Source organism: Meleagris gallopavo, chromosome 2 (genome assembly GCF_905368555.1).
Source record: "Meleagris gallopavo chromosome 2, MGAL_WU_HG_1.1, whole genome shotgun sequence".
NCBI lineage: Eukaryota > Metazoa > Chordata > Aves > Galliformes > Phasianidae > Meleagris > Meleagris gallopavo.
This window is the reverse complement of record NC_139405.1, coordinates 4,358,924-4,384,571: the sequence shown is the minus strand read 5'-3', so window position 1 is coordinate 4,384,571 and position 25,648 is coordinate 4,358,924. Positions and strand designations below refer to the sequence as shown.

The 25,648-nt window shown below is 54.5% G+C and overlaps 1 protein-coding gene across 7 annotated transcripts; it reads right to left on the bottom strand.

Moving 5' to 3' along the window:
- Positions 1-35: 35 nt before the first annotated feature.
- On the bottom strand, positions 36-22,666 carry KLC4 (kinesin light chain 4). Of its 7 annotated transcripts, none has more exons than XM_085218707.1 (17): positions 22,255-22,393; positions 21,120-21,278; positions 12,959-13,225; positions 12,554-12,784; positions 12,238-12,316; positions 11,926-12,151; positions 11,537-11,624; positions 11,038-11,139; positions 10,539-10,712; positions 10,285-10,384; positions 9,742-9,794; positions 7,877-7,944; positions 7,687-7,795; positions 6,838-6,987; positions 755-879; positions 610-667; positions 36-540 (listed from the first exon to the last, which is right to left on the bottom strand). In XM_085218707.1, the coding sequence occupies exons 3-17, from the start codon at positions 13,205-13,207 to the stop codon at positions 451-453; spliced, it is 1,902 nt and encodes a 633-aa protein (XP_085074833.1). In that variant the 5' UTR covers positions 13,208-13,225; positions 21,120-21,278; positions 22,255-22,393; the 3' UTR covers positions 36-450. The 7 variants fall into 7 exon arrangements, with proteins under 7 accessions (XP_085074833.1, XP_085074834.1, XP_085074832.1 ...); XM_085218708.1 differs by lacking the exon at positions 22,255-22,393 and adding an exon at positions 21,895-22,118; XM_085218706.1 differs by lacking the exon at positions 21,120-21,278 and having other exon boundaries at positions 6,865-6,987; positions 22,255-22,666.
- Positions 22,667-25,648: the final 2,982 nt, after the last annotated feature.

Genomic DNA, 25,648 nt, shown 5'->3' with positions numbered 1-25,648 from the left:
GCGCGGCCCCCCCCCGCCCCAAGGAGCGCCCAGCGTCACAGGGAGGGTCGTGGCTTTATTTCATAAAATAACATACAGCAGCCGAGGGGAGCCGGGATCGCGCCCCCGGGTGGGCGATGCCGGGCGGTGCTGCGGGCGGCCCCGCGCTCCGGGCCACGGTGCGGCGGTCCGGGCGGCGGGGATGCGTGGCGGTGCTCCGGGTGCGGCGCCGTGAGTCGGTGATGGCCCGCACCCCCCTACCCGCCCGGCCCCCACCCGCTCGGACCGGGAGCACGCTTGCGGGCTGCGCTTCCCAAACTAGCTAGGGGCTCCCCGTGGCCCCCCGGCCCGGGGTGGAGCGGCAGAGGGCGGCCCGAGAGCCCGCGGTGAGGAGAACGGAGCGGTGGAGGTGGGGGGAGGGCCGGGCGCTGCCCCACGCAGCGCAGAGTTGCGGCGAGCTGCCGCGGGCGCTCAGTTGGAAGCGAGCAGGGAGCTGTGGGAGGAGAGATCCATGCTGCTGGCGCTGAGGCCTCTGCTCTCTGCGCGGAGCCCTTGGGTACCCTGAAAAACACGGCGTGTGTCAGCACGGCCCCCAGCGCCATGCCCCCCAGCTCCTGCTCCGCCGCTCACCTCAAACGAAGCATCGCTAGACTTGTGCAGGTAGTTTAGCGAGGCAGCTCGCTTCATGCTACGAGAAAGCAGAGAAGAGGTGTCGTCTGACGCCCGATCCCGCAGCGGCACCCCGGCCTGGCAGGACCCAGGCCGTAGCCCCTACCTGGTGTTCCTGGGCTCCAGGGGCCCGTTGCCCTGCAGCTTCTTGACCAACATCTCGCTGCTCCGCCGGATCACATCCCGGATTTTCCCCAGGGAGCTGCTGCGCTGGAGGGTACCGCTGCCGTCCTGGAGACGGAGACACAAGCCAGGGGGCGAGGACTGAGCAGCACAAAGGAAGCTCTGGTGTGCTGTGAACCAGACCCTGTTCCGTCTCCTGTGGCTCAGCTGGCAGCTATGAGGAGGTCCGAGCAGGTGCTGGTGGGAATCCCCACGCTTAGGGATACTTTAGGTTGGGCCAGGATGTGCTGCTGGGTCACTTGCCCCAAAGACTCTCTTCCTAATATGGAGTCCAGGCCCAACTTTCCTCCTTCTCGCTCCACCAGTGCCATTCTCTCTCCATGCAGAGCTCATCCTGCTCCAGCTTGCTGGTTTCACAGCTACACTCGTGTCAGGCAGCACCACTCTGCACACCCACACACACTCAGCCTACCTTGAAAGCCCCCCTAAGACTCAAACAATTATCCCTGTAGTTGCTGAGCAGTGCAGGCAGCTCCACTCCACGGGGGATGCGCTCCTCTGTCTGCTGTTGGGGCCCCTTATGGAGCACTCAGCCCTTGCCAGGCTCCAGCCCATCTGGATTTGCTCCACACATACAAAGCACACGCTGCCAGTGTGAGGCCACCTTGTGCCACCATCACCAAGCTCTCCTGCACAGCCAGGAACCTCCTTAAGGAAGGTTGCAACATCACTGCTGATAAGGGACTGCTTTTGCTCTTATGATCTGCTAACAGCAGTCTTGCTCGGTGCCAATCCTATTGGCCTCAAGGGCTGCCTCTCCCGGCACAAGGAGGCAGTAAGAAAATAGAGGTAAGGCACCACCAAAGCCCTTTGCTCCTTACGAGTGAGTGAGCATGATACATGATGCACGAGCAGAATGTCCCCTGGCCTAGGCCAGCAGCAGCCAGAGCCCCAGGATTGCTTGTGCAGCTCTGCAGGCTCTGTCTTAAGGCCCCTCCTGCTCTTTCCCAGGTTTCCAGGAACCACCCTGGCACCAAGGAAACACTTCCCTGCTCTCATTACCCAATGACGATCCAGCCTTAGACCCCCTACCAGGTGAACAGGATGTTTCCTACCAGCAACCTTTCTCCTGATTCTGGTCCCATCTGTTCCTGGATAAACCAAATGAGCCTCTTTGTGGTAATGAGCAAAGGGCTTCCAAACTAGGATTTGTGTGCTGTTGCAGCAAGGCACCCACGCACCAGGAATGCAGAAAGCACCATCAGCGTTAGCAAGGCAAGCATTCAGCTCCTCCAGCAGGCATCCTAAGCGGGTTTTGGAGGAGCAAGCCATCGGTATGGCACTACCAAAGAAGGGGATGGGGAAGAAGCAGAAGAGCCCTGCCACCATTAGCCCCTGTGCTACCACCCTCCTGGCAGGGTACTGCCATGTCAAGCTGTTTTTCTGCCAGGACACAGCAGCCGGAGGTAGAAAAGGGAGCACTGCTGGGGCAGTGGAGCAGGACCATGGTACAGAAGCAGCAAAAAAGCTGCCCAGGGCCCAAGCAAGCTCTACCGTCAGGGGTGGTGAAAAGAGCCACACTTGCCCAGTTACAGTGATGCAGGCTAACTACAGCTCAATGCCAGAACCAAGTTCTGCTGCATGGATTAAAAATAGCCTTCTTTCTCTCCCCACTCCCTCTTCTGCAGGTTATTTTTAACCCGGAACATGGAAGGCGCTTGGTTTACCGCAGAGCACCCACCTCACTGCACCCACGAGGACGAGAGCACTCAAAGCACAAGCAGTAGCTTCAGCACTGAGTCACTCTCCCCTGCACGCTCCCACCGTCTGCTTCATGGAGGCAAAGGACTCAGGCAGGATTTAAGAGCATGCAAAGCTCAGCACCAGAGGACACAGTGGAGTATTTTTCTGGCTAATGAAAACAGCAGTTGAGAAAGAACCAACCTCAGATGCTCCATGTAAGCCGTACAATGTGACCGCAGAGCTATGGTTGGAAGCAACCCCAGTTTGAGGCAGGGAGCTGAGTCCTTCTGCTCCAATGCTCAGCCCAGAAGAGATGTGCCCACACCACCCACACAGCAGCACATGCCCCTGCATACACACAGACACTGAGCACCCACACCTTATCCAGCAGCATTTTGCCCCCACCGCCCCAGGGCTGACCAACGCTGGCCTACAAAGCATGGAAAGAAGCACAGGGCAGCAGTTCAGATCTGTCTCCCTTTAATCACAGGTACAGTTGTTACAGCACCAGGTCCATGGCAGGCAAAGCAGAGGCAGATGGTGCTGAGGCCTGAACTCTGGGGACTCACCACACTCCAACAGCATGGAGCAGGAGTAGGAGAGAGGGGCAGGGAAGGCATGGCTCTAGAGCCCTCAGCCCCTAAATCTCCTTTCAGCAAGCACCAGTTCCCAGGAGAGCAGTATGCAAGTGCCCCAAGGCTTCTGCATCACCACAGGAAAGCCAGGCCCAGACAGACAAGCATATTTATTATTATAGCCTACCAGATGACTAGCATGAGAGAAACTACCTACTTAAATAAATAAGGGAGGAGGGAATCCTGCGCTGCCTGTGGGCTCTGTCCTGCTGCCTGCAGCCTCCCCAGGCTCAACTTTTATAGGAGGTAGGATGAGGGTGTGCATCTGAGGGCATGAGGCTGAAGACCTTAGGAAACATCCCCTTCTTCAGCAGTGACTGACAACACTCCGGTGGAGTCCCATCAGAGGCACTGAGCCACCCCCACAGAAGCCCAGGGCAGCACTGCCTCCCTGGGAGCAACAGAGTGACAATCCTGCCCTCTACATGAGGAAGAACAGCAAGTCACAACCCCAAGGGCCACCCCTCATAAGCCACGTCCTGTGTTCAAGAACTCCTCCCTGAGCAATGTGGTCTGTTCTTCCCTGGCCTGTTCTTTCTTACCTCCTGCAGAAATCCCCCTTCAGCCAGCCCACCTCCCACTCATGCTTGGAACACCCCAAGCCCCAGCTCTTCCTTTCCTCACACCCTTCTCTGCACCTCCTTTTTCTCTCACCTGCTCTACTTCAAACCAGCCTGTTCTCCATCTCAGCCACTTCTAACTGCTCGCAGAAGAGTTCTGCTCTCCTCCCACCCTTCCTCCCTCTGCCTCCAAGAAATAGCATATAGCTTCACCCTCACCTCTTCTCCTCTCAGGACGCACATCCAACGACCCCAGAGCAACAGGCAGCTGATAACACCACCAAGCAAGAAACTCAGCTACATTATCAGCTCAGGAGTTGGCAACTATGCACACTTGCCCTTGCACGTCCCTGTTTGATGCACAGCCCTTGGCTGTCACCCCCAATCCTAGCTCAGATGTGCAGTAACTATGGGCCACCCTCCATCCCCATGCCCTGCAGAGATCCACATGCTGGCCCTAAGTTGCAGACCTCAGCCGGGAGGAGGAGAGCAAGAGGGAGGCTGTCCTATGCTGCAGGTAGAGCCCAACTCATTGGTGGTCAGCGCAGGTTCACTACAGGGCACTAACATCAGCTATGCCTACAGGGAAGAAAGTAACTGGGCACACAACAGTCCTGCCAAGGCCAGGCCTCTGCCTCCCTAAACAGCCCTCCCATCTTCACACCTCCATCCAGGCCTCTGCAGAGATGGAGGGAACAAGCTATGATGGTGGAGTCAGTACACCTGAAGACACTCCCCTGCAGGCTTGGTCCCCAGAGCTGTGCAAGGGCAGGCTGGGAGGTGAGGGCACACAAGGGGATGGTGGCCCACCACCCTGACCAGGGGGAGCAGGCAGATCCATGGAGATTCCTCCTGCTCTTGCTGGCCACGGGACTGGAACGAGGTCCCAGGCACTCCTCTGCAGGTGCTGTGGTGCCCTCACGCGCCGGGAGGGTTGGGGGACTGGCGTGGAGTTCTTGCCGAGGAAGGAGGGATGGTGTGGAGGATAAAGTTGGAAGATACAACACAAACATCCGGGTGATTGATTGCGGTGGAGGGGAAAGAGGGAGTCTCGGGAGGCATTTAAGCCTAGTGCACAGAAAGGAGAAAGACACAGTTTACAAGCCCATGAGGTTGCAGGTAGTCCAGGGAGCTGGTGGGTCAGGTCCCAGGCTGCATGCAGTGACCATGGGCCACTTTTAGGTGGGGAAGGAGGGTGGGGAGACTAAATCAGCAAGCTCATATTTTAACTGGGCCACAAGTAGCTAGGTCGGGCTCTGGGGTGCTTCCAGAGCTACCCTGGGCAGCAGGGTATAGTCAGTGGTGTTCTTGGGGCATCCAGAGCTCTGCCTGCAGCAGCTGACAGCTAAAGGGATGGCAACAGAGGTGGGCCTGGGGCACCACACCCAAGATCTCCACAGCTGTGCAAGGAACAACTGACTGTGAGGGAGCTGCCCCAGCCTTCTCCACGGGGGAGCTGCAGGGTGCCGGCTGGGCAGAGGGAGCTGGCTGTGTGTGCAGCCAGCTAGGAAGAGCACCAAGCACCACATGACAGCAGCCATATCCCTAGGGTGCTGAGTTAGACACCCCCCACCCCAAGCTCCTTCCGTACAGTTGATTGTGGGCAATCCTGACAAGCCCCTTGGGAAAGGATCGTAAGTGCAAGTATCCCCATCTGCTGGGTCAGGCTGCAGGAGAGGGTGACATTGTCTGCTTGCTTTAGGCTGATAGCTCAGAGGCCAGCAGGAAGGCCTATGCTGCACTGCAGAAAGCAATCAGCCAATGCCAACCACAGCCACGAGGAGCTGCAGAGAGTCACCAACCAGGTCAGGGTCTGGGTGATCCTAATCCAATGATGCAGCCCTCCTTCCTCCACACCTCTCTCCCCCCTCTACTAACAGGGAACGTGAGGGCCAGGACTAAGACCCTCTTCACCCTTGAAGATTAATTAGCTGAGACAGAGGACAGCCTTGCATCTGGAGGAGCTGCTGGGCCCTTCAAAGCTCAGCTCCCCAGGCCCTCTCCAGCCACCTGCGGGGTACAATCCACAATCAAGAGAGCCAGGCTTTAGGTCTGGATGTTGAGGGGCTGTCATGGCAACAGGGAAGAGGAAGGAAGAAGGGGAACAGCTCATGCGGGTAAGGATGGCCACGTGGGGAAGAGTTAGTGACAGCAGATGTGAGGGGGAGTAGAGGATTCATGCTCAGTGCATCGCTTATGTCAGGTTGCAGCCAGCCCTAGGTGCCAGCTACTACACTACACTCTCAGCCAGAGTCTGCAAGAGGAATGGTAAGCATTAACAGCTCCAGCAGACCTCAAGCCAAGCATCCACCAGCACCATGCTCACTTGTTGCCTCTTCTCCATCCTCCTCCTTTAAGAAACACCTGTCCCAGACCTGGACCGCTACCTTCCTCCAAACTCTGTACTAGTGACCACAGTGCCCTTCAGTCTCAGAGCAAAACAGTAAGCTTGGGTCACCCTGATCGAGCCTCAGCTAACAGCAGCCTCTTTTGCCACCACTGGTCAGCCCAGCCAGGCATCTCAAGAAAACCTGCCTTTTCCAACCTCTGTTTGACCACAGCCCACAGGAGGGGCACGAGACCACAAGAGGACAGTAAAGGTGTTGGCTGTGGACAATTTCCTTACATTGCAGACACAGTCACAGCCCCACCAAACACACACACCCACACACACACACACGCACACCTCCCCAGACCCAGCATCACTTGTGGCGCGCTGCAGGACAGAAAGGCAAGTTGCTCACAGAGGCTGTGTGGGCCTGAGATGGGGCTGAAACTCAGCCACAGCCTCAAGAGGAGAGCAGCAGGGAGAGGTGTTAATAAGGTCGCCAAGGCTAAGATTAAGGGCAGGCCAGGACCAGCTCATGCTGTGCACTGCCAGGAACTGGAAGCCCCTTGGAAGTGAGAACTCTTCAGAGTGCCTGGCCTGTACATGACAAGCCAGGCCCAGACGCACACCTTTGTGGGCTGGCTGGCTCATGCCAAGAAAGAGGAGAAGGAAGTGTGCAGGGAACAAATGGAGGCAGACAAGGATGCCACGACAGGCCACGCGGGGAGAGCCCTGAGCCAGGCTGTCCCTTCCCTCCAGCAGCCAGCTGAGGCCATTCTTGATGGTGTCTTGTACTTACCCCGCTCCATTCCACGCCCATACTCACTTCCTCGCTACCGTCTGTGGCATTCTCGTACTTGACGCTGCCACCCAGGCTCCGACGTCTCTCTGTGCCATCACCCTCCTTCAGGATCTCCACCACCTTCGTCTGGTTGATTGGGTCAATGCCCTGCAAATAGAAAGGAATAAGGAAGCACCAGACTTTGCTCTTCAGTGCTCTTATCTGCCTGGTCCTTTTCCTTCTCTCAGTCATTGTCCCATCACAGCCAGAATTCTCCCAAACAAGAAAGACAGAGCCAAACAGCATCCTGAATTCAGTAGCTCTTGTTCAGGGAATGCCTTATAAGCTATATGCCACCCTGCGTGACAAGAGCTTGCTGCCTCAAAAAGCTGAGGGCTTTTTTTTTTTTTCCCCCTTCATGTTTTGATGTGTGAAGGTTTTTGCTGTCCTTCACTCTTCATGCTGGGTACTTACACCACAGATTTCCTAGTGCAGAAGCCGTAATTCCTGGACAAATTAGTGGGAAGAACACACCTCACCAAGTGCAGACTCCTCTCAGCTGACAAAGCTTCATAGCCTGCCCTAACATAGCTGTAGGATTTCTACACACATACATACACCCCAACAGACGCTCCATCTATGTATGCATACACCAGTGCAATCCCACATATGCAAACGCATGTGAACCCATGCACAATTGGAACCCCAACCACTGAGCTATTCCAGTGTTACGGGAATACAAGTCACAGATAGGAGGCTGCGAGGCATAGCACAATCCCTCTTCACACGCAGGGCAATGTCACAGCCTGCTAGCCCTGAGTCTCACAGCATCTTCCCACCCACCTGGGAAGGTCCCTGTGGCCTTACCTGCCTCCGAGAGCGAACTGCACACTCCTCCAAGGTCTCCGCCGCCTCAAGCTTGCCCTGGCGCCGGTACAGCGCACCCAGGTTCCTCAGAGTGGTGTTCACAGTCGGGCTATGGGAACAAGCAGCAGGTGAGTGGGAGCCCTGGGGACACCTCACCCACCGCCTAGAGCTGCCCACAAACCTCTCTTACCTGCTAACCTTGCAGGCCTTGTACCAGCCGCCATACTCAGCGTAGGGAGCACTGTCTCTGTGCTTGCTCTATTGGTGAAAAGACAGCTGTTAGCCCCATGCCTAGTGCCACTCCCTGGCCTGTGCTCTCACACTGGCACCTGGATCAAGCCCAAGGCTGTATCCTCACACCAGCCCAGCCTCTGGAAGCACAACACATAAATGTTGCAATGAAGTCCCAGCAGGTTCCTGGAGAGAAAGGCTAAAAACCTTTTTGCTGCAAATTATTTGAGACACAAGATGACGTGATGCCCTACCTCCAGCAAAGAGCATGTTCCTATCTCCTTGCCCCTTCTGTGGTACCAAAGGTAGTGAGGACAACAAAGCTCAAAAGCAGTGGCTGGAAGTACATGGCACTCCCAACACTGGCATGCAAAGCCAGTTAAAACACTTTACCAAAACCTACAAATTCCATAGCTTCTGCACCATAAAACTGGTCCTGCCTCTGCCAGGAACACCAGTATTCCCTCTGGCAATTGTCCCAGCCAGGAAAAAACTGCCTTTGCAGGGACCACTTTCCTTACAAAGCCCCACTGCACTTCTTGGATCATTATCCCACACGCAGGTGCTTTCCCAAGCCATAGTCACACTTGGGTTTCTTTGCATCAGAGCCTGGGTAAGCGCAGGGTTAGAAGCGCTCAGAACCCAAAACCAAGGTGACCAAAACCAATGGGAAGGCTGTTGAATGCCTGTCAGTGGGGAAAGAGCCTAGATTCAAGGGCTGCAGTCACCACTACCCGGCTAGGAAGACCACATCAGATGTGTTATGCCACTGGACCTGGACAGCTGCCTAGAGACAGCCATCTCAGGGGCAGGAAAAGCAGATCAATTCTTACCCAGGCTGCAAAATTAATTAAATTTCCAGCTGCAGATCTGTCCCACAAGGCTGGGCTTCCAGGCCTGCTCTACAGGCCTAGGAGAGAAAGGGACACAGTCAGTATAGTTTCAATGGGCCTGGTTTGGACAGCAGATTTAGAGAAAGAATATTTCCCCGAAGGCGTTGTGTTCTCTCACCCCTGCTGCAAAGCTTGTGCTAACTGGAGCACAGCTCCACACTGCAACAGTCTGCTCATAATCTTACACTTCTCTAAAGACAACACCAAAAAGAAGCATCTCAATTCCAAAGATGGGGAGCCTGGGCCCTACTCCACCCAATTTCTCTTGCAATGTATGCCACAGTCAGTATATTTTTTTGTAGTAGTAGCCATTCACTCTGCTGTTTTGTCCTCCTGGCAAAAAGCAGACTGAACTCTGCTGCATTTATCAGCTGCAACAGAAAGCAGAGCTCAGGAAACGGCTTCCCTGTCTCTCTGCCAAATCCAAGGCCCTCATTCAGAGGCCAGCTAAAACACTGAACTGCTAGAAACCTGTCTGGAGTTCTTTTCCATGAGGTTTGGACTTACCCACTAAGCAAGGTGACAACAGTAGTCTCTTCTTAACCCACTTCCAGACAGCCTCAAGATGTGCTCTGGGTACTAGCAGTACCAAAACCCTGCAGCACAACTCTGCCATCAACCATCTTCCATCATCTGCTTGCCTTAGAGGTTTCACTAAAACAAACAGCATGCAGCCATGGCTGAGGCGCTTAATAACTCCCCATTCCAAGTAAAATATCAGGTCCTCTGATGGGCCTCCATTCCTCAGTGCCCCAAGGAACTTCCCCCATTCCACACACCACTCCCATCCTTTATCAGTGGCCACACCAGCTCTTCAAACTGCAGAAAAGAACGTCTGGTTGTGATATTAGGGGATCAAAACCCCAGGATCTCCTTCCCCTATTGGGGCTCTTGCTGTTGTCAACAGGCTGCACCCCAAACTCAGACTCACCTTGCTCATCTCCTCTCTCTCCTCTGCATGCATCCAGATTGGCTTGTGTTCTTCTGTGTGGGGAAAAAATGAAAGACAGCTCCACTCACCACTTTATCTTTGTTACTCTGCCACTTCCACTACTGCTCTGCTCTCTGCACAGCCCAGCACCATCTCCAAAGCCAGCAGTTCATCACAGGGCTTCCAGTCACTGGCTAGAGCCACAAGAAAGGCAACTGACACTGCAAGGGCAAAGCATAGGAAAGAGGGAACAAGTTCTCCCCCTGCCTGTGCCAGAACTACAGGAGAAACTTCAACTCGTGCCTGAGAAGCACTATGCTCTTCTCCCCCTTTAAGCCACAACTGCTTGCCAACCTAGTAGACTGAAAGCTAGAGCTCACTAAGACTCCTTCTGAAAGAGGTGAAGCAGCACAACAAACTAGAATGGCAGTGTCTCGAGGCCTGCCCAAACAACAAGGCCTCTGCAAGGTATCCCATCTCTCTACCACACGGATGGGGGAAGAGCAAACTCTTCACTCTTGCCCCAGTAGAGTGTGTACAAACCATCCACAGAGCCGAACTCCTTCACGTGAGCACGGGTAAGGATCTCCTTGTACAGCACCTCTGCATTATTGTATTTGCCTTGCTTCAAGTAACAGGAGGCCTGCAACCAAGAAAACAGCTCCAATCCCACTGGGCAACACAAGTTAACCCTCCCCACTTCTCCCAGCTACCTCCCTGTTTCCTCCAGACACCAAGCAGTGTGTCTACTATGACACCACCACCCATTCCCACATGGCCTCTTCCCAGGGTCTCACCAGGTTGTTCTTGGTCTTGGCTACATTGGGATCATCAGGACCCAGGCAGCTCTCATAGATCTCCAGGGCCCTGCAGTAATAGTACTCCACCTCCTCATATTTGCCTTGGTTCTGGCACAGCAGGGCCAGATTGTTCAGTTGCTTGGCCACATCAGGATGGTCTTTACCTAGGACCTGGATACACAGAATCCTTAACAAGACGACAATACTTAAGTTGTAATGAACATCTGGGGGACATTCAAGCAGCTCCAGCCCAACCCAGAGGGCATCCGTTTGTCAGCCAGGAGCTAAGGATTACAGAGGTCAAGTGGAGAAATTCTAGCTCCCACCTCCCATCAGGCCTTTCTAAACACTGCAAACACTGGAGAGAGAAGAAAAGTGGTAGCACAATCAGCAGCTGAAAAGACTAGGTGGGTCCTGGATCTTTCAGGTGCAGTAAGGTAGGGAGAGAAAACCATAAGGTTGAGCTGGAAGAAAGGAAGGCATAAGAGACCAGTACCTTCTCACGGATCTCCAGGGCTCGCTTACAAAGTGGCTCCGCTTCTTTGTACTTTCCTCTCTTGCCATAGAGAACAGCCAGATTGTTCAAAGTTGCAGCCACCTGCATAGACATAAGTTTCTCTGTGAAACAAAGCCAAATTCAGTGGGACCAACCTGGGGAGCAAGCAGCAGTAACTGTCCCATTCTTTCACCCCTGCAGCACAGATGCTTCTGGAGATAAAGAGGTCCAGAGGCAGAAGGTTATCTCGCCTACACAGCAGAATCCAGGAGATGCCATCTCCTGATTGGCCATACTGAACAAGACAGCAGAAAATACGACACAGTGCCCCCATAATACCAAACAGCACACCAGCCATCACGGGGCACACTGCTATCCCTGGCAGCCCAGCACCAAGGGACCAGGTTGCAGACAAGTCACAAGGAAAAGGGGCACTGTACTAGCCCCAGTAGCATGTACAGGTCACAAGAAGTGACTAAAAGAGAAGGCAGATACTCACTGCAGGGTGGTCTTTTCCCAGGGTCTTCTCACGGATGGAGAGAGCATCATTCAAGAGATGCGCTGCCTCCTTGTATTTATTCTGATCCCTGCAGTGCAAAGCCAATTAGTTACCTGGGGTTTGGACACCACAGCCTGTGGCAAGCAGAACCACGAGCAAGGCTCCTCCCTCCACAAAGATTAGCTTCCAGCAGCCCTTTCCTTCCCCCCTTCCTCAGTTTAGTCTTATCAGGGAGTATGGTGGTCCAAATACTTCATCTATGCCAAAACCTTTTTTGAAAGGCAGATCACTGGAAGCTGGGAGAAATCCTTGTCACCAGAATGTGTTAACCTGGTAAACTGAAGAGGAAGACAGCCCTCCTGGCTCAGTCCTGCCCTCCCCACCCTCACCTGTACACCAGAGCCAGGATGTTGAGCATGGTGGCCACATCAGGGTGATCATGGCCTGATGTCTTCTCCAGGTCCTCCAGTGCCTGCTTGCAGAGCGGCACAGCCACCTCGTAGCGTCCTTGTGAAGCATACTGGATGACAAGGTTGTGGAGGGTGCGCAAGCGTGCAGGAATCTCATAGCCTCCTTGCTGGGCAGCTGCTACTGCACTGCTATGCTGGTGGGGCACTGCAGGCACAGAATACATCAGGGCACATTTGGCACAGCAGGTTTGAACAGATACAGGCAGTAACTAAGCATGAGCAAGCACTCACATCCAGGACCGTGTTCCTCCTCCTCGTTTGGAAACAGATCATCCAGGGAGTCCTTGGTGGAGTCACCTTCTTTCTCCTCCTGAGAGAATAGGAATCACAATGCTGTTCATTCTCAGAAAGCAGCAGCTTGGGCTGACTCAACTGCCACCAATACCCTTAACTTCTTGGTCATCCCTGCTACCACCTTTCTCCCACCCAACAAAACCTAGTTTCCCCCCATATCTTGGCATCCAGAAACAGGCTGTTGCATTCAGGCAATCCTGCTGGTCCAACCCCCCAACAAAAAAGGCTGCTGCTTGACAGGGCAAGGGCATACCGAAGGAGAGACATCCTCATCATACTTCTTCAGCTGGTTCATGAACTCAAGGTGTTTCTTCTCCTCCTCCAGCTGAGCCACAGTTTGTTCACTGCGCTGCAGCTTCTGCTGGGTGTTGGCAAGCTCGTCACGCAGCCACTGGTTCTCCTGGCACAGCCTCCGTACCTGAGCACGCAACTTCTGCTTCTCTGACTCCACCGCATTCAGATGGTTGGACAGTGCCATCATCACCTTGTCAAGAGTCCCAGTCATAGTCAGTATTGACGATAACCTTTTATCTCCCTCACCCATGATTGGAGACCACCCTCGGCCCAGTGCTACCCCTGCAGCTTATTGGTAACAGCCACGTGCTTGCCTCCCCTGTCAGTCCCAGGTACCACATAGGATGGCACTTGCCATTCTCACCTGAGCTTCTCCAAGCCCCAGTTCAATCATCTCCACTGACTTGCGGAGCAGGTTGGATTTCTCATGCACAAGGTTGGCTTCTTCATCCTTCTTCAGACACTTGATGGTCTCCAGCAAGCTGTGCAGGATGGAGTTGTGTTCATTCTTGAGAGCCTCCAGCCCCTGCATCACCAGCTTGGTGTTAGAAATTATCTCCTCTTGGCTCAGTTTGTCCAGTTTCTCCTCCCTTGGGTACACCATGGTGGACATAGTCCTGGTCCTGCAGCCCTACAGAGAGAGAGAGAGCACCAAAACTTGAGGACTTCAGTGTTGTTTCAAAGAGCTATACCCAGACACAAGCATCACAGCCTCCGTCAGGAGGCAACTGGCTGCCCACATTAAGCCTTTTCACCTTGCCCTCCCTTCTTTCTCCCGTCAGCAGCACACAGGGTATGCACCTCCCTTTCTGTGGCACTGAGCACTGACAGTCAGTGCAGGTGACACATGTGGACAAGAGACAAAAAGGCTCAACTCAGAGCTGACCTCCAACACCTCCACACTCCCAGCAGCAAGGAAAACTGATCTGGTTTCCATTTAGGAGCAGAGATTGGTAGTTGGCAGCTGGGACTGCAAGTGTGTGCACCTCCTACCACAAACCACTGATGCAAGGAGGCTGTCAGGGCTCAACACCTCTTCTAACTGTGGAAGAAAGGGAAGAGAAAGCAGAGGGATGCCAGCTCAAGGCATTCTGCTTTCTCAAAGGCAAATCTCCCAGAAGATCATCTCTCAAGCAGGGAGGCACCAGTAGCTTTACCAGGCCAACAAAAATTCCCCGACAAAAAGCATACTCCCTGAAAATCTCAGGTCAGGCACAGAATGACCCTAGCAGCAGTAAGGGATGTAACACCACCAGCATTAACCGAATCCCATCCTTGTGGGAAAACTTACATGCAGGAATTGCTAGACTTCCACTACTGTCATCCTTGTGCGGGTGTCAGCTCCAAACAGTAATGGCTCTTCCAGCCTTCTTCGCCCTGCTGCCAGCTCAAGGACACCTCAGGTTGGCACAACTCTTTATTCCTTCCCTTTTTCCCATTCTTCCCAGATGCACAGCAGAAAAATATCAAGCTACTGCCCTTGCACAAGGGCATCAAGTGTTTTTGTCTTCCTGCACCATTTGAGCTCTACGGTGCCTAGGATTACAGAGTGTGCAGAAATGCCTCCCCAGGCAGAGCAGCACTTCTCTTCTTGGCAGGGCTTCTCTCCTCCCCGGCTGCACGCTCTGCCCAGGAGGATCCCCCAGCTCAGCTACTAGTGTCTTTGTGCTGAGCAACAGAGGGGTCCAGTCTCCTCCTCATCACTCCTCTAAGAGTTCCTCAAGCTGTATTACAGGCTGAACTCTCCTCTCTGGCTCCTATTCCAGTCATGCACATCCCTGCAGAAGTGCAAACTCTCAACACCCAGCAGAGACCTTAGCAAACCCCAGCAGGGCAGAAACACAGTTCTTGAAGACCCTTCTTACCCACTCAGTCCCATAGTCACAAGACTGACTTGACTTTTGCTTCATTATCCAGCACCAGCACCAACCCTGCACTGTATCTCACTGTATCCTTCCCCTTTGAGCGCCTGCCACGCTCCACATGCAGTTACCCTGTGCATTCTCCATCTTATATTGAGAAGTCTCATCTGGAACACAACATTTCTCAGTCTGCTGTTGAGAAAACTAAATGGTAGGAATGGCATGAAGTATCTCTCTATGATAGTGAGCACAGACTATTGCCAATAAGTCTGTTGAGAGCTGACCACCACCTAAATCCTGATTTCCAAGTTGAGAGCTGACCACCACCCAAATCCTGATTTCCAAATTGCTCAGCTGCCCATTCCTGGATAATCCCATCTAGCCCAAAATTCAACTAGCAATGTTTTTCCATAAGACATCTGGTGGATTGATTGAGTGATTCATCTGTCTCTGTGTACTGGGTTAGCCATGAAATGCTGACAGTTTCCAGGAAGCACTGCTGCATCCTTTCAGGGAGGGTCTGAGCTCCTGCAGCCATCTTTACGGAGTACAATACTCAAGCACTGGGAAGAGGTACGTGTTATGGACCAGGACAGAAAGCCACCAGAGCTTGCACCTTGCTAGATAACAGTGAGACAAGACCCAGATCCATAGGAAATCAGCCTCATTAATTCCGCTATGCGCAGAACTACTGATCAAGTGAGAAACTGCTGAGCTGTATGTTAAAACACCAGTCTCTATTCCAGCAACATCCTGTTTGTTCAGCTCTTCCAGAAGAAAAAAGTTAGAGCGCTCCACAGTCCCCAGGACCAACAGAATCCTACCCCAGAACTACAGATGCTCAAGGCATACCACTGTCAATTCCTCTTCAGTCACTGACTGTGATCACCTCTGCAGATCCTGACTTTCTCCTTGAAGCTGATGTCCCAGAAGCACAGCCCTGCTAGGTACAACACACTTAGCACTCAGCTCCAGCCTCCTGTTGCAGGGTGGAGAGCAGACTGCCTGGGAGGTGCAAGACCTGAGAACTGCACAGGGGCTGCATGCTACCAAACACCAACGAGAGCTGCAAGGAAGCTCCTTAAATGCCTTTTGTGCAGCAAAGAAAACCCACAAACACTGCTGGAAGACGACTTATTATCCCTCTGAAGCGTGGATTCCTCCCTACAGAGCCTTATTTCTCACCCTCCAGAGGGCTGGTGGGTCCACACTGTATGCATAGCCCTCAGAGAGGAAACACTCTATGGCAACCAACGCCAAGGTCAGGCAGGCTGAGGCTGCTGTCTAAGCACTCTTCCTACTCCCACACGTTCAGTAAAGAGCATGCAGTGTCCTTTCTGCGGGATGAAAACGCACTCAGAGGCTCCTGCAGAGAGGAACGGATACACCAGCATTTGGAAGGAGGAGTTGCAGACTAGGAGAAAGCAAGCTTTTCCAGCAAGTTCCTGAGGAGCCAGAGCACCCAGCTCCTGCTGCCTTCCCCACGGCTCAGGGGGTGCTGCAGCTCAGGCCTCCACCAGCACGTTTCCGCTCTACTTGGCTTGTCTTCCCTACTTAAGGAGAGCTGCTAGGACTGGCCTCCCCTCCCTGCCACTGCTCTCATTTGGAGGGGTGCCGCAGGAAGGCAGGGAAGGAACATGCGTGCACTGAGCTCTGTGGCAGCCGCAGCGACCAGCTGGGAATCCACCAGCTGTCACATCCTCCTAGGCACAAACCTTCCTGCATGCAAGTGCAACACCAGGGAAGCACTAAGCATCAGCAGTTTCACCAGCCCACTTCCTCCAAAAAGCACTCCCACACGCAAGAGCTTAAAGAGGAAAGAGCTGAAAACTTCCCTGCCTGTATCTCAAACCCACAACTGCTGCCACAGAGACAAGGATGCCAGACTAAACGGGTCCAAGTGAATCTGAAAGATTACATCATGATGCCTAATGCTAGGAGGCTACAGAGAGCAACAAAATTGGGACCAGAGAAATCAGGGCTCAAGTACAACAGAAACAGACTTCAGGTGGGCATTACCTCTGTGCACGCCTCAACAAACTCCTTTCGCCTCACTGACTCTCTGCATGCTCCTAGAGCAAGTATATGTAAGAGGCAGGGTACTGTCACAGCTTGCACAAGTGATGCTGTCAGGACAATAATTGCAGCTTCCTTCAAGCTGCAGATGGCCTGCCAGGGCTTTCTGTAGAGAAGTGAGCGCAGATTTTAGCAGCAAACTCTTCTGAAAGAGAGTGTGATCTACAAATATGGTAATTGCAGGAAAATGACTGGGTTCTGCAAAACAGCATCCTGTGGAAAAGAATAAGACTGATTCATAGCAGAAGTGAACAAGTTTGGGAGATAAATATCCATGGTAGCATTTTAGAAATTGAAACAGATGACTGAAGGCTTATTTTCACAATAATTATCCCAGTCTTGTGCTGTGGGATGTACTTTTGCTACCTTTTGGGCTGACCTGCTTGACAGGTGCCCAAAAGGTTCTGTTGTTTTCTTTCTTTTTTTCTCCTGCTTTTGGTCCTCTGCCAACTCATTGCTGTTAAACAACACAGAGCTTTTAGGACAGGGTGATGTCCATGAAGCCACAACAGATTCACCACTCCTAAGAGACATCACATGAAAACGTGGACCTAATACCTTGGACACCAAAAAATAAAATAAAAGCAGTAAAAAGCAAGCAGAGCGCCAAGGCTTAACTATCACACAGGCGGTGGTGTCACAAGCTTATTCCATATTTTGATACCATAGAGTCAAAAAACAAACAGACCATAAGAGATGAGGACCAGCTGCACAGAGCCACCGAGGTTTCCCCTGCACAACAGGGCATGCTGACGCTGCCAGGAAACTTGCACACTTCCACAGCACTGCCAGGAGAGCCCCTGTGCTCAGGGTCACCACCCCAGGGCCCCTGCAGAAGGGACAAGCTGCTGCCAGGCTGCACGTCCAGCAATCAGCACTTCCAGGCTGCTCTACTGCACAGCACATAAGAGGCACAGCATCCAAAGACTTCACAGCTATTAGCAGCTGCACACACACGTGTTAAGGCTTTAGGAACAAAGACAAGGGGAGGATGTTTTGCAAGTGGAGAGACAGATGGGTGTGCAATCAGCTTCAGGTTAGCATTAAGAGCTCCTACAAGCTGTGAATAACAGCTAGAAATTAGAGGACAAATAGCCAGAAATTAGGCAACAAATGCTGAAGTCTCATGCCTGCTGAGGTTCATGTGATGCAGAACAGGAACAGTGCCCTGTGATGCTTGCCACTAGTGCCAGCAATGCCAGGCACATCTCTTGCTCCCTTAGAGCCACTAAGAACACACTAGCAGGAGATCAGTAAGGGGTCAGCACCCTGGGATCAACAACCCAGGGCATATCTGAGCTGCAATCCCAGAGCCGAGAGATGCTACCTCAGCTCTGATAGGCATGAGGCTCTGCCACCACTTACCTCTGGCTTACAAGTTTCTCCACCTCAAGACCTAAAAGGGAGCACCTAAGAGCCCATCTTCTCTCCCAAGCTGTCCCCCAACCCCAGTGTGGACACTTCCTGCACTGTAGACAGTCTCAGAAGTTAAAATGACACATAGATGATCTCATGTACACTGAACAGAATGCTGTGTTGCAACTTCCTCCCTAATTAAAGAGTCTGTGATGGGTGTTGTATTATTTCAAAGGGATGTTTTGATGTCACTGATCCACCCCCCCACTCTGATCAGGAATCTGATTGCTGTGTACAGTCAAGAATTGTTTATCTCCCAAGATGGAGATCCTACACTCTCTTCAGACTCCTAACATACAGCTTCACTATCCAGGGAAGAAAAAAAAAAAAGACGACAATTCTAATCTGAAATTCTATCTGATAAATTCCTCACTACATTTCCCTTTGCTAAGCTCCACTCCAGGACAAAGGGACCAGGCACCCTGGCACTAGACACTGACCCGGAGCCCAAGGAAAGGGAATGTAGCACACGTACCCTTTCACCAGGTCATAAGAGGACAGGGCTTCTCTGTAACACAGAAGGAGAGGCAATGCAATCCCCATCCAACAGCAGAGCTGGGAAGTGAGAAAGAGCTCTCACCTATATTCTCCCACAGCCCAAACGTGGGACTCTCCTCAGCATCCCCGCACTCTCCTGTGGAGTTTTAAAGCCAGTCTCTGAGCACAGAAATGTTTCATCCAACCAGTTTCCCCAGGCTTTACAGTCATTTGTAACTCAGCACAAGTTGACTGTGCTGCTGGAAAGGGCCCAGCCCTCCCTACGCCCTGGACAGGGACCAGGGCCAGAACTGCTTCTTTCAGCAGCAGCTGACACATGCCAGCTCCAGCCGGGTGTGAAGCACCAGGAGTTCTTCTAGATGCCAGAAGGCCTCCGTTGGGAAAGTCTGTACTAACCAGCAGGCTGCAAGAGTCCCATGGGCATTAACTAGGACTAGGGAAGCAGGCTTGCAGCTCGTGTGGAAGGGCTCTCCCACAAAAATAGAACGGTCTCCCTTCATGCTCTTTTCCCTCAGCATAAAACATTCCTCTTTGCCCCAGAAGCTTTAGCTCCTCACCACCTTCTGATCTCTAACAGAAAATTCAATGTAGCATAACCCTTCTGAAACCTGTGGCAAGGTGGTGGTAAGCTGGCTTTCTGGGCACTTGGCCACAGTGATCCAAGCTCAGAAAGGACCTGGAAGCTTCTCTTCCCTTCCTGTTTTTCTCTGCACACCTAAAAACAGTACATCAAAAGCTACCAAGGTTTGTTATGGTTGACAACAGACGACCAGGGTAAGCAATTTTGTGTTACTAAAGCGGGTATTCCAAAACCATACCTGCTCTGAGGGATATGGAGAAGCTGATGTGGTTGGCTTTGTTTCAGATCAGTCATTCCTTTCAAGATCAGAAGGGCTTACTACTTCTGCTCCTCAGCAATCACAGAATGCAGACATTGGAGGCAAAAAAGGTGCAATAAAAAGAAATAAATAGATCCGTACACTAGCAGAAAGCCAGTCTGTGCCTTCTAGCAGCTCATGCTGGTTATTCTCCCAGCTGGCCAGGAAAACACACCTTTCAGTGGGCCACTAGAACCAGAGGAATTGCAGTCTTTATCACAAAAATTGTGCTAGCATCTCCAGAGCAGCTGCTAAGACTTTGTTTTTAAACTCTTGCTCACGTCTGCAGCGGCTCACCAAATCCATTCTGCATCTGCTGTGCAAAAGACTACAGTGGAACACCATTAAAACCTGTTTCCGGGCTAGAGGAGACGAGAGCTAAGCAGCTGGAACAAAGCCAGGACACGCATCTCTCCCTAGCTTCAAAATCTGATTGGGAGTCTTGCTGTACAGAATACAGAGCGAGAGCCATTACCTTGCCCTGACAGCATGAAGTGGTATTAAAGCAGGCAGAATAATTCCCAGGAGTCGATGCCTCCACAGGCATCTGTCTAATCGGAGAGCTACGCGCTGGATGTGCCTCGGGAGCACAGGGACAGCCCAGCAGGCAGCTGGGAGCTGCTGTGGACCCTGACAGACACCACAGCACCCACACCCTCTCCACTGCATACCTGGGACAGCTGCAGGGACCAGCTGACTATAGGCTATTTCCAGAAACAAATGGGTCTCAAACCGTAACAAGGCTGCCAAATCCACAGAACCAAAGTGTTACCTGCATAATAAACAAAGGATCCTGCTTACCTTTGGCTTCCTGGACTAGTTGGAGCTACATGGTTCTTTCCTAGAGAATCAAGCCTTTATCCAACAACTCTGCCACAGTCAAAGTCTTGAAATACGTCCCTCGTGCCCCCCGAGACCCATTTAAGTCTTTGATGTTGATGCTGTTGTTCCTACCTGGGCATTCCTCTGAAACAGCTGAGGAGAACACGCGCTTCCTTCTCCTTCTGCCAACTGCAGCAAAGCTCAGCCATGTTTATTTACTCTGCGTCTGGGCGGGCTGGATCTTTGACCCACACGCACTGAACACCACCCTTCTTTTCGCAGAGTGGTTTTTTCCACCTCTCCATGCAGGACAAGGAGGCACCAGCAACAGAGCCCAAGGGCACTAGAGGAGACCATAGCATGGAGCAGCTCAGGCAAAGCCGCAAGAGAGCACCAGCTGCCAGCCAGGCAGGGTACAGGGGAAGCCTCTGCTGTCTCTCATCATTGTGCAAATTTCTCCCAGCTGCCTGACCAGAGCACTCTGCCGCAACACCATCCCCCAGCCCTCTCCAGTCACCTCCTAGCTGCATCTTTTCCCTCCCAGAGATCTACCAGGAACTGCCCCCCTGCCCAGAGTGCAGTTCTGTTTGGGAACGGCTTTGTATGCCCTTTATTTGCGGGAGGAAGGTTCGTGTGGGAACAAGGCTCTGAAAGTTTGCGAGCCGTTGCTGTATGCAAGGGAGCTGCCTCCGTCATCGTTTCTCCGGCTTTGTCTGGCAGCAGGAGGCACGCCCGCTGCATATGCTTGGGACAAGCAAACCAGGGAAATCCCTTCATCCCTCTCCAGCGCTACCACAGGGCAATTCTGCGCCTACCTGCCTAACCGTAAGCTTCCTAGGAGAAAAGTTTCCGTCAGCTCTCACCGAAATCGCAGCTCAAAGCGGTCCTTTGTTACAGGACGGCTGGGCACCCTGCCCTTCACAGTCACCAGATAGGAATCTTCCGCCCACCCCGCGCCGCAGAACAGCAGTACCTGGATGCCTGCAGCGGCTCGTCCAGTGCCGGCACTCCCGGATGCCCCAGAGCTGCGGAGAAGCACGGGCGGCGGCGACGCGCAGCTCCAGCGATGAGTGCCGCGCTGCCCTCCGTTCTAGCAGAAACGCGGGCACCAGACGCTCAGCAGCCAACCACACTGCGGCAGGGGGAGGGGAGGAGATGCAGTCAGGCTCCAGAGGCATTACGTTGGGCGCTCTGCTGGGAGCGCAGAAAGCGCCACACACGCCGAGCCCTGCGCTCCCATCTCTAGGGATCTACGGGAGCCGAGCCGCCAGACCGCTCCCGAGTGCCGACCGAGGTACAAGAGACCGAATTTCGCACACGCACCCCCAGGGTTCCCAGCTACACCTTACGCTTACAGCTGAAGCTCCCGCATCCCTGCCTGGCATCAGCCTCACCCGTCTCACTACTGCTGCTCCCGTCCCAGCTTCTAAAGCCAAGCCGGCGGAGCCCCGACCGCGCTACCGCCGTGTCCGCAGAACAGGGCGGAACGGGACGGGATGGGACGGGAGCCCTGCGTGTCAGCACTGCGCAGTGCGGGCAGGCGCTGCCGTGAAGCGCTCGTTCTCCGGATTCTTCACAGAGACGACGAACGGCACAGCACACAACGCAGAGCACAGCCTGCACGCGTCCCGGAGCCCCGGGAAGCGGCCCGGGCTGCGGCGATCCGTCAGCGGGGCTGCGCGCACAGCCACGCCAGCCGCCGGCCCCTCTCACTGCTCCCCGCTGCCGAGGGCGAGCCGCGCACTCACACCGACTAGGCAGCAGGGCCGCGGCCGCGCTATTATTTAATCTCCGCCGAAAGCCATTCCCGGCGGTGAGAACACGGCCTAATTATAGAGTGGCCGGCCGGCCACAGGCCTCCCGCGGACCCGCCCGGCCGAGGGCGCAGCTAGGCGATAAAGTCCGCTCTCGCGGTGCCGGCGTCACCCCGTCGCAGACACCGCCCGCCGGGCCCGGCCCGCAGCCCCCGCGGCTCGTCCCGGTGCTCCCAGCCCGGCCGCCAGCGCCCGCCCGGACCGCCTCACGCCGAGCCCACGCCGAGCCCACCCCGGGCCGCACCCCAACCCGCGGCAAAGCGCCGAGCCCCGCACCGCGGCCCCGCGACCTACCTGCTCGGCGCGGGGCGCTGCGGGTGCGGGGCGGGGAGGCGGGGCCCGACAGCGGGGCCGCCCCGCCGCTCTCCGCCCCCCGCTGAGCTCAGCCCCTTTAAGCACGACATGGCCGCCGTCGGCCGGCCCGCTCCCGCCCTCTGCCGCATGCGCGGTGCGGGGCGCGCAAGATGGCGGCGACGGCAGCGCTATGCCGGGCCTTCGGGGCGCTCGCGGTGTCGGCATCTCGCGCGGCCGCCGCCCGGACCCTCGTGCCGCCGCCGCCGTTTCCTCCCGGCGGGGCTCTGGCGGCCGCCCAGCGCGGGCTTTGCGGCTCCACGCCGCTCTGCACCACGGACCCCATGTGGAAGTGCCGCGTCAAGTACACGGTGCGGCCCGTGGGCATGAAGAAGACGGGCGGCCGCGATCACACAGGTGGGAGGGCGAGGCAAGGGGCCGGCGGGAGGGACGGCCGAGGGGGCGCGGCTGGAACCGCTCTCCCGGCCCGCAGGGCGCATCCGAGTGCGGGGCATCGGCGGGGGACACAAACGGCGGTACCGCATGATCGACTTCCAGCGGCTGCGGTACGACGAGGGCACCGAGAAGGTCATCGCCGTCCGATACGACCCTTGCAGGCGAGTGTTGGGCCGGGCGTGCTTCGTCTGCAGCACACGGACTGCCGGGAGTGGCTGAGGGAACCGGGACTCTTCGGTCTGGAGAAGAGGAGGCTCAGGGGAGACCTCATGGCTCTCTGCAATGACCCGAAAGGAGGCCATGTGAGGCGGGGTCGGCCTCTGCTCCCAGGAAACGGCCGTAGGATGAGAGGGGATGGCCTCACGTTGTGCCAGGGGAGGTTCGGGTTGGCTGTTAGGAACGATTCCTTCTCCAGAAGTGATTCTGCACTGCCACAGCTGCCCAGGGAGTGGTGGGGTCACCTGGAGGTGTCCCAGAGCCGTGGAGATGTGGCACTGAGGGACGTGGGCAGTGGGCACGGTGGGGTTGAATTGGGTGATCTTAGTGATCTTTTCTGGAATTAATGATTCTGTAGTTATGGGCTGACAGACAGACTCTGACCTTGGTGTTTTTTTCCAACCTTAATGAGGCTGTGATTCCATGTGCAGGTCAGCTGACATTGCCCTGGTAGCTGGTGGCAATCAGAAGCGCTGGATCATCGCCACAGAGAACATGCAGCCCGGGGACCTGATCAAGAACTCCTCACACATCGGAAGGATGGCAGGTGTGTCCTCAGTCCCGAGCCAGCCCTGCCTGCAGCCTGTTGGTTGCCTCGCTCCAGCTCATAGCTTTGCCTTGCAGTATTGGCCAAGGAAGGGGACGCCTATCCGCTGGGGGCCCTGCCTGTGGGCACACTCATCTGTAACTTGGAGAGCCACCCTGGGAAGGGAGCACAGTACATCCGGGCTGCCGGTGCGTCACACAGGGGGTTGCTGTCTTCTCCCTGTGTTTGGGTGCAACACAGCCCTCCAGAGGGGTGGAGCAGTGCTTCCTGATGTTGCCCCGAGGTTCCTTCCTCAGAAAGAGATAGCAGTGGCTTTAGGACTTTGTCCCACTGCTCAGCACAGCTGCCTCCTCTCACCTGCTGCAGGGACCTGCGGAGTGTTGCTGAGGAAGGTAAACGGGACGGCCATCGTGCAGCTGCCCTCCAAGAGACACATGCAGGTGGGGGAACCGTGCTGTCCCTGTCCTGACGACCTGGGTGCCAGCAGGGAGATTCACAGCTCTTTTCCATCCTCCAGGTGCTGGAGACGTGCGTGGCCACAGTGGGCCGCGTGTCCAATGTTGACCACAACAAGCGGGTGATCGGAAAGGCCGGCCGCAACCGCTGGCTGGGCAAGCGCCCGCACACAGGCTTATGGCATCGCAAGGGCGGCTGGGCTGGCCGTAAGATCAAGCCACTGCCACCCATGAAGAGCTACGTTAACTTGCCCCGCATCACAACACAGCAGTGAGGCCAGGGCCAATAAAGCGTTCTGCACACCAGCGCTGTTGTGTTACCGCTGCCCTTCCTGAGTGGGAGAGATGGGTGCTGGGCCACAGACTGCTGTAGCTGGATCTGGGGGCAGGCAGGAGCCTTCGTGGGCTTGGGGCTCCACAAAATCAAGCAGTTAGACACTCTCCTGCCTGGATGCTTAGAATCATAGAATCTTATGAGTTGAAAGGGACTTGTAAAGGCCATCTAGTCCAACTCCCCTGCAATCTACAGCTCAATCAGGTCCCATCCAGCCCAACCTTGCGTATTTCAAGGATGGAACTTCCACCACTTCCACCACATCTCTGGGCAACCTGGGCCACTCACCGCCCTTATTAAAAAAAAAAAAAAAAAGAAAAAAAAAAAAACTTTTTTCCTTGCACCCAGTCTAAATTTCTTTTTTAGTTTGAAACCATATTCTCTTTGTCCTACTACACAGACCCAGCTAAAGAGTCTTTCGCCTTCTTTCTTACACCCGCTAGTCAGGTACTGAAAAGCTGCTCTCAGGTCTCACAGAGCCTTCCCTTTTCCAGGCTGCTCAGCTCTCAGCCTGTCCTCGGAGGTGTTCCATCCCTGGGCTCATTTTTATGGCTCTCCTCTGCACACTCTCCAACAGGTCCACGTCTGTCCTGTACTGAGCACTCTCCATCTGGACGCAGTGCTCCAGGTGAGGTCTCGCAGCACAGAGCAGAGGGGCAGATCCCCTCCCTCACCCTGCTGGCCACGCTGCTTTTGATGCAGCCCAGGATGTGGTTGGCTCTTTGGGCTGCAAGGGCACAGTGCTGGCTCACGTCCAGCTGTCATCCGCCACTATCGCTGGGTCTTCTTCAGCAGGGCTGCACTCCATTCTAATATCCTCACTTTGTACTGATAGTCAGGGTTGCCACAGCCCAAGAACAAGACCTTGCACTTGGCTCTGTTGAACCTCATGAGGTTCTCCTGGGCCCACTGCTCAGCCTGTCTAGGTCTCTGTGATGGCATCCCATCCTTTGGATGTGTTCACCACACCACACAGCTCAGTGTCACCTGCAAACTGCCGAGGGCACTCTTGATCCCACTGACTCCATGTCACTGATGTTAAAGGTCGCAGATACTGACCCCTCAGGGATCCCAGTTGGCACTGATCTTCATCTGGACATTGAGCCGCTGACAACCAGTTCCTTATCCATTGAATGGTTACCTTTCCAACTTGGAGAGAAGGATGTTATGGAGGAACACATCAGTGGTCGCACTGACATCCAGTTGGATGACATCATCTCTTCTGATGCAGGCCACTGATGCAGAAGGCCTCTAGATTGGTTAGGCAGGACCCGCTCTAGGCGAATCCTTTCCGTAGGACGGTTTGGTCGGAAGGCGCTCCAAGGCACCTCTTCGGTCCCATCGCCAGACCTGGTCCGGCAGCCCCGCCTCCCAGCCGGCCGTCACAGA